Here is an 8,587-nt window from a genome sequence, read left to right on the forward strand (position 1 = left end):
TATAATTGCACCCAAATTCTCCATGTACTCTTCTGCAATCTCAGAAGAGCACAAAGCCCAGTGTAACACGTTTCACACTAGCAAGCCCTCTGACCTCTCTGAGTTCAATTATGAGGCACTAAATTAAAGATCTGTTGCACATATCAGAAATTGGACTGAAAATTCACTCCATAATCATGAAATGAGTTGCAAAGGCTTTCATTCCATTTGAACACAGTCTGAGCTGTCTCATCTGTTCTTACAGAAAAACCTCTCCTAAGTTGACCAATGTTGTTGCTAATCAGGATTCAATTGCTGTCCAAGGAAACGTGGATGCACCAGTGAACCCAAATTCAAAAGGATGATAAGTCAACTTGCAGTGCCACTCATTCCCAAAGCTGTTAACTGATCAAGAAAGAACTAACTGAAGGCTTGATTTCTGATCCAACAATTTGGATTTTAGGAAGGATGTGAGTGACTTTAAGAGGGTGCGGAGGAGATAACTAGAATGGTTCCAAGGATGAAGGATGTTATCTACAAGGTTAGGTTGGGAAAAGCTTGGAAAAGCTTATTCTCCTTGGATTAAAAAAGATTGAGGGGAGTTTTGAGGAGAGAACCATCCAGTTCTTACACCACTCCTTATTATGCATGCTAGGTTGAGAACCCAGACTCATAAAAGCATTATCTCACTAGGGGATACTGGTTTGACAACTGGAGAGAACTGTTGTTGTTTGATTGACTACTTTAAGTGGTTATAATAATCCAACTCTGTGATCTCTTTTGTTAAAGTCCAAATGTTCATTTGCTTGAGATTAAGCGGTGTGAACTGTTTGAAGCCTGTTATTGATACTTTAATGTTTTGTCTGAGTGACACTTTTATACAGTTGTAAGAGCAGAAGTTTTGTTTTTCAAAGGAAGATTTGTTTCTTTCCTGAGCAATTTCATGTATGCATTGGCATGGGGCCTATAAGGTGATATGGGAGGTGGGTGGGGGGCATGGCTTGGCATGATTTGGAATGGAGGATGCATGGGAGACATGGAAGGGGCATGGGGGTCACGGGTAAGACTTTTTAAACATTCCTTCCAAAAGGTTCCCGAATCCAGACTATGGTTCACGACTCCACTCTGAGGAGCCATGAACCATGAGTCATGTAGAAGCTGGCCCGACTCTGTCAAAATTGTGGGGAGCTAGCAGATGCCTACCCCTGCAATGGAGCCGGCCAGGTTGGGGAAGCAGGGTGCAGGAACTCTCTTCCCCCACGGCCACCCTTCCCACCCTGCCAGCAAAAATTGGGGGCGCCAGGAATGGGGGTGGCAAACCCAGAATCAGGTCCTGGCTGCTTCTTTAAATGGCTCTGCAACTCCATGAAAATTCAGGCCTTTGACTCTAGGTCTTATGTTCACCACTAGAATGGATCTTATCTCCTGTAAAGGAACAGTGGACTCTATCTGTGAAGGAATGTCTTTTTTTTTGCTGTCACCCTCATTGGTGCTGTTAATTACATTACAGGTTCGTCTCTGCCATGACCACTCCAGCCAGAATGTCGCCAGTGGACTTCAGAACCCCAATGTCCCCAAAGTCGCCTGATTCAGAGGTGTCGCCGCCAGTCTCTAGCCTGACTATATCCATGCCGTCAGTGGCCATAAGCCCTTTAATCGAGGAGGAGAGGCCTCTGCTTCTGGTGACCCCACCTCGACAGCGGGAGAAGAGGCAAGACCCTTACAAGCAGTACCGCAACTCCGCCAAGGACAGTGGCAGCATCCCGGCCAGCCCGCTAAGGGTGGTCGAGGACGATGAATATGAGACCACGCAAGAGTATGAGCCAACGCTCGAGTCCCCCAAGAAAGGGGCCAGCAACAGGAGAGGGAAAAGAACAAAGGCTAATGGCCACATTTCACACAGAATGGAGAGCGAGGGTAATCCAAGCTCGGAGAGCAGTAGCTCTGACAGTGAAACTGAAGATGAACGAATAGGGGAAGAGACACCCTTTCTGAGCATACAGAACCCCATGGCAACAAGTGTAGAATCAGCCCCTGCATACCGATTGGCTGAAAACAGGACTAACTCCACCAATAGGTACTCGACACAGGAAGAGTTGCAAGTCAGGCTGTCCAATGTAATTGCTAATCAGGACCCAATTGCTGTCTAAAAACACATAGATGCACCAGTAAAACTTTATTTTATATAATGAAGTACTCCGGATACTTTACTTTAAATTAAACATTTTATTTTATTTTAGCAGAAGAACCTTGCAGCTAGTAGAAAGTCTACAAGTTTTTATAGATTTAAATATATATATGTAAAAAAAAATGTTAGCATTCACAATACTAATGTGCCATATGTAGCGTTTTTACAGTATTTCAACACAGAAAGATATCAATGGTGCCTTTATGTTACTTTATGCTGAAAACGGAGTTAGTACATTGGTTGCCGTGGTACCTGCTACCAAACCTTCTGATAAGAAAAAGAATTTCCTTTAGAATGTCCAAGAAATTAGGGTATTTTTCCTGGGGGATGGAGTTTGGATTCCGGCAGAGTTCCGAGTCCATTGTCAACAACAGGAGGTGGGAAAAAGAAACCCACACGCATGTGGGAATGAAGGAGGTGTATCACTTTGATCTGCTTGTTCAGTAATGTTTCACTGCTGTGGCTTCTGATGGGACCTGATGGTTTGTAAGATTGAACAAATCTTCCTATAAAATGAGACCAAAAGTAGGGCTTAACACGAGGGACACTGGAATCTGTGAGCGCTGTTATCAAGAAAATCAGTAACAAGCACGTTACTACTTCATGATTAGCTGATTTTGAAGGTGAAGCTTTCTCAAGATGCTTCAAAAGGGTGTGTTTTACATATGGGTGTTTGAACAGTAAGGTTATTCACTGAGTTTGGTCAAATTAGTTCAATGAAACTGTTTGCTTTAAAAGAGCAATATCAGTTCTCTTGGCATTTTTGTAGGGCCATTTTGTACCCTGTAAATACTACAACCTCTTTGAGAAACCAACATTGTGTTCCCCCTTGGAACCAGGCATCAGGCATTAGACTCAGTATAGCTCCCATCTGCATCTTTCTGCCTCACTTGGAGGAGCTTTGGGTCAATTTTCAGCTACACAGTTGGAGGAGTCACTGCTTGGAACTAAATTGGTAGGTCTTGGCAAGGAAAGGTGAGGGAGTGAGTCAGTCGCCTTGACTCAGTGTCTTTCCTTTGCAAATCACAGGACATAGGATACTGGCTGATGGCAGGCAGACCGGAGGAGGCCGAGAACCTTTGATGGAAGGATTCTGTTGGGATCCTGTAATGGTTTCTGACAATTTGGAACAGCCTGTTATACATTCTTGTTGCCATCATCTTAATTAGTGGCATCAGCTGCAGTGAAAGCAGGCTTCTGTGTCATATAACTTTTACTTTCATTGAACTGACACAGGTATTGAAACGATGATGGGATGCGGCAGCATCAATCCTTTGGGGTGACAACAATTAAAATTGTTGGAGATGCAGATTACAGTCCATACATATTCAAAATACACAGCATTGAACCTGCATTCAGCAAAAGGACAAAGTTTCTGATATCTTCCTGTGTTTGTGAAACAGACGCATTTAAAGCCTCTTTCAAATAAACTTTTTTTTCTGTTTAATCGTGTACTTCATTATCAATCCAATCAATGTAGCTGCAACAATTTCAGTTCCTCTTTCGCAATAAAAAAAAGCTGAGTGCCATCTGAACTCTCAATCCTAACCCTCTGCTTTTTAAGACATCGTAAGTTCTACTGTTAAAATCAAGGAAACCCAGAGGGTTATATGGCTGTCAAAAGTGATCAAACCGGTTCTTTGAACATGCCGAAAATTTGAATTATTCAAAATTGCGATAGAATGTTTATAATCAGCGCTAGTTCATTCTGTCACTATAACAGTGATGTGTCAGAAACTTCAAGTGTCTTCTCACTTCAGGTTGTCAACCCTGTGTTTTCATTACTTTGAATGCTGTGTCTTTTTACATCATTGTGTGTGCATGTTAATAATACAGAAGGATTGTGCAATGTTAACACTCTTGTGACTCCGATGGAATTTCTGCAGTTTTGTAATGAGCAGGGTGGACATATCTGACAGCTATTTCAAGCATCTGGTAGAACTAAACATTCTTTTCATTCCTGATCCCCACTTCTAATAAATCTGATCACATCAAGGGTGATAAAAAAAAACCTTTTGAAACTTCAGCTGATGACATATTTGATGCATTTTGCAAGCGGCAGAGATTATTTGGTTCTTGAGGGGGGTTACACGGAGGAAAGAGGTGTCAGAAATTGGTTAAAATGGACAATTGATATAAGGAATCTGATTCTCTCATTTCCAATTTGTCCTAAACCCCAAACTGGGCAAACAAAATGCCCAGCAATTAACAGGAAACTGACCGTCCCAGTCGAGCAAGAGTTCCAACAACTTCCGGAGAGATGAAAATGATTTTAATTTCTTTCATCGCTGAATCCATTCTCTTCCTTCCTTAGCTGCCATTATGAAACAGACTTTTCCCTTTGAGATCCTACACAGGCAATAGGTTACACAAACTGAAAACAGTAGGGGTACATTCAAATACCGTTTTTTGGGGGGCTGGGGTGGGGTGCGACAGTCTGCTGTGAAATTAGTTGACAGTTTTGTTGAGGTGCTTCTCATCACGTGTTTACGCTGTTTGCAATCTGCTAATGTTGAAGCACCACTGAGGTATAAATGATTGCCATAAGTATTAACTGTAACGGCATACAATGAGCATGGTATATGTCCTAATCTACCAGGAAAACATGCATGTGATGTTATAATTGTCCTTTTTAAATGTGCATGAGATGTAAACAATGAGCAGTAATCAGCTGGTGGTTCAGACAAACACTGTTTACACCTTTTGACTACACCCCTACAGTTTTCAGCAGTATTCTAATATTTCTTAATAACTGATTTACTTATTTAAAGAAAACATAATATCCTTAAAATATTGTATCTACTGGTTAGTTACATTCTATATTATTTAGAGGCACACATACCGCACAGTGATATTTTCAGTTAGGGCACCAGGACATATAAAAGTGCTGATACTGTGGACAGACTGTTTTAAACAGATGGTGTTTAAACAGACAGACCGTTTTGAGTTAGACACGGGTAAAAGGCCCCTTTAAAACAATCACTCGATCTGACTTAGAACAAAAAGCAGAGAGGAAAATATAAAAGGTTGCAGGGTATTGGGGGGGTGGGGGGGGGGAGGTTGGGGGGGGTGGGGGGGTGGGTGGGGAGTGGGTGGGAAATGGGAGCAGACTTATATAGAAAGAAAATGTATTCTGATCCAATTGCATCTTATTATTGTTGATTGGTCTTTTGCGACAGATTGGTTTACAAATCATAAACCTGCTGCAGCTATGTTACAAGAGTAAGGTGAGACTTTGCATTCAAACAATGCTTCATGTTCGCATCAATTTGTCTGCATTTTTTTTTTGGTTCTCCTTTACTTTGATTTTTTGTGCGAGTGTGGGGAGAGAGAGAGATAGAGCTATGTACGGAACCAAAGCAAACTTGCTTCGGTATTGGCGATCTTTATTTGTCTTGTAACTGTTATTATTAATGAGGTTCCTGTGAAAACTCTCCAATGTCGCTCTGTGAATATCATGGCAGTACTTTTATTATTTATATCACAGCTTTCTGACATTCAGTGAATTTAGTTTCATGTTGTTTGTAAAATAACCTCTGAAAAATATATGTTCTATGTTTCATTTTTTTCCTGAATTTTTTGTTTTTTTAAAAAAATTAAAAAAGTATAAAAAATAATTTATTGTCAAGTATAAAGGCTATCTATATCTTTCTTGTGAAAAGAATATAATCTGCATCTAATTGTTAGATGCTGCAAATCCAGTATATGCAAATTGCAAAAAACATCTTGATGCATTTTCATTTTTAATCTTGATGTGGCTTTCTTTAAACAACATTGAAAAAAAAACTGCAAGTTATATCTAGCTTCAGCTGGAGGCTGCATCGGCAATCAGTGGACCAGGAGCAAGAATGTACTTAACACAAGTTCAAATATTCCATTATGATTTTCATTTGTGAAGTTACTTTTTTTTTAAAAAAAGAAAACATTAAACCATTTCATATCAGACACAGACATGATGTGTTTCTTTATCTAAACTCATCTTGCAGGAAGCCTTCGTGTTTCGCTAATTTTCTTAGCTTTGTAAAATGCACAAAATAGTTTGCATCACAATCCTGGCATCTTATTTGACGAGAAAGCGAGATTTGCATTCATATAGTAGAGACTTTTGTGAACACAGGATGTCCCGAAGCACTTTACACCCAATGAAGTACTTTTTGAAGCGTCATCGCTGTTGTCGTCTAGGGGACATGGCAGGCAATTTGCACACAGCAAGATCCCACAAGCAGCAGTGTGATACTGACCAGATTTTCGTGTGTGTGTGATGTCAATTGATGGATAAATATTGGCCAGGGAAATGTCCCATGCTGTTCTTCAGAATAGTTCTGTGGTCTCGTTTATGCCCACTTGAGAGGACACTTGCAGCCTTGGCTTAATATCTCATCCAAAAGACAGCACCCCCAATGGTGCAGCCCTCCCTCAGTGCACTAGAGCCTATGCTCAAGTCATGAAGTGGGTCTTGACCACATATGCCATTTGACCCACCAGTGAGTGTGCTACCTCAAACTGACACCGAGACTCAAGGTCAGGACATCACATCAGGGAGCTCTCAACCCTTAATAATGAGACGGTTCAGTTGGAACCAAGAAAACAAAATTCGAAGATGTAAAACCATCAATTTCAAGATTACGATTCTTTCAAGGCAAACACTTTCAAAATAGCCTCCCTAACCTGAAATTGGCCCCTTCCTGCAGCATCACTGGAATGATTGTTTCTTTTAATGTGCAAGAAAATAGGAACTTCAGAGAGCAGTTTTCCATTCATCTCTCAGTCCATTCCGCTGCTCTCTAATGGCTAACTAAAGAAACTTTATCGTTCAGATTTGCACTGTTCCTGAGGGATACTCATTCACTCAAATAAAATTTGGTCAGTTCCTTTACACAGACGATAAATTCACATTTAGTTTCATTGGGCTAGGTTCTATAAGCCGCATTGGGATTGGTTGGCATGTATGGGGGGGGGGGGCCTGTAAAATTGGCTGCCATGCCATGGGTACTGTGCCTGCTGCCTATACACCTGCTGTTGCCCCTGCCTGTTATTTACCAGCAGGCGGGGGTGGGGTGGAAGGTGAGGGAGGTGTCAAGAGCCTCCCCCAACCATGGGCCAATTCAGGCCCTTAAGTGGCCAATTAATGGCCACTTAGGGCCTCATCCCGCTGCTGGGATTTAACCAACAGTGGGAGAAGCCCACGCCAAACATCCAAGATGGTAGCTTTCACTGTGTGGGCTGTGTGGGCTGGAGGTGTTCCTCCTTAACCAGTCCACCTGAGGCTGTTGGAGACTCTGCCCAAAGTCTTCCCACTCCCTTACCTTTCCCCTCCAACCCCTGCACTGTCCACTCTGTTCCCCCCAGCAACCCCCAGCACCCCCCCACCCCCACCCCAAGCCCCCTCCCAGCTCCCTCACCTGGGCCTGCTAGCTTGACTCCTCCAAAACCTCCTCCCCCAGCTTACCTTTAACTCCAGCTCCATGGCCCCTCCATTGGGAACTGGATGCAGTCGTAGCAGTGGCCACTGTTTCCCGTGGCACTGCTGGGACTAGAGCAAAGTTGGCCATTTGATTGGCTGGGCAGCTCTTGGAGGCAGGACTTCCTCCCCAGATTGGGGCTGTAGGTGGTGGGGGTGGTGGGGGTGGGGGGGTGGGAAAGAAGTCTCGCTTAAAACCAAATAGCAGCCCAATGGCCATTAATTGGCTGTGGGGCAACACAGTGGAGGGAGTTGGTGGGGGCAGGCTCACCCTTGACTTTTTCAGTGGGGGCACCAGGACCCCAGTGGATTTAAATCCAGCCCATTATAAAATTAGTGCTCTGGGATGTATCGGAAATGATTATTGTGGAAACTACCTTCAGCACTGACTGGGACATTGGGCTTCAAAGGTTACAATATGAGGACAGGTTGCATAAACATGACTTGTACTCTCTTGAGTATAGAAGGTTGACTGGTGATCTGATCGAGGTGTTTAAAATATTAACATGGTTTGCTAGAGCAGATACAGCAGACTGAATTCCTCTGCTGGGGGATTCCAAGAAAAGAGGATATCATCTTCATATTGAAGCCAGGCCATTCAGAGTGAAAGGAAGCACCTCTTCACGCTAAAGATACTAGAAATCTCAAAATCTCTCTCCTCACCCACCTTAACTGCACCTCCGCCTCCATCCCCCCTCCGCCCCACCCTCTCCGTCCTCCCAAAAAAATGTTGGAGATTTCAGAACAAAGAGAGCTTTTAGGACTGCGATGGATTATTTAGGGTAAAGGTGTCAAGGGATAGGGAGCAAGGGCAGGAAAATGGAGCTGAGTCACCGGTCAGCCATGACTGAAGTGAATGGGGAACAGCACTGTGGGCACACCTACACCATATGGACTGCAGTGGTTCAAGGAGGCAGCTCACCACCAACAACTTCTCAAGGACAATTAGGGATGGGCAA

General features: G+C 43.0%; 1 protein-coding gene across 3 annotated transcripts in view; it reads left to right on the forward strand.

Moving 5' to 3' along the window:
- The window catches only part of nrg1 (neuregulin 1), a 197,012-nt gene extending 192,463 nt beyond the window's left edge, over positions 1 to 4,549 (forward strand). For all 3 annotated transcript variants that reach the window (XM_041195597.1, XM_041195587.1, XM_041195604.1), the window contains one exon: positions 1,490 to 4,549. In XM_041195597.1, coding sequence (XP_041051531.1) covers positions 1,490 to 2,129 — 640 coding nt within the window. In that variant the 3' untranslated portion in view covers positions 2,130 to 4,549. The remainder of the gene's footprint in view (positions 1 to 1,489) is intronic.
- The last annotated feature ends 4,038 nt before the right edge of the window (positions 4,550 to 8,587 follow it).

This window comes from Carcharodon carcharias, chromosome 1 (genome assembly GCF_017639515.1).
Source record: "Carcharodon carcharias isolate sCarCar2 chromosome 1, sCarCar2.pri, whole genome shotgun sequence".
NCBI classification, from domain to species: Eukaryota; Metazoa; Chordata; class Chondrichthyes; order Lamniformes; family Lamnidae; genus Carcharodon; species Carcharodon carcharias.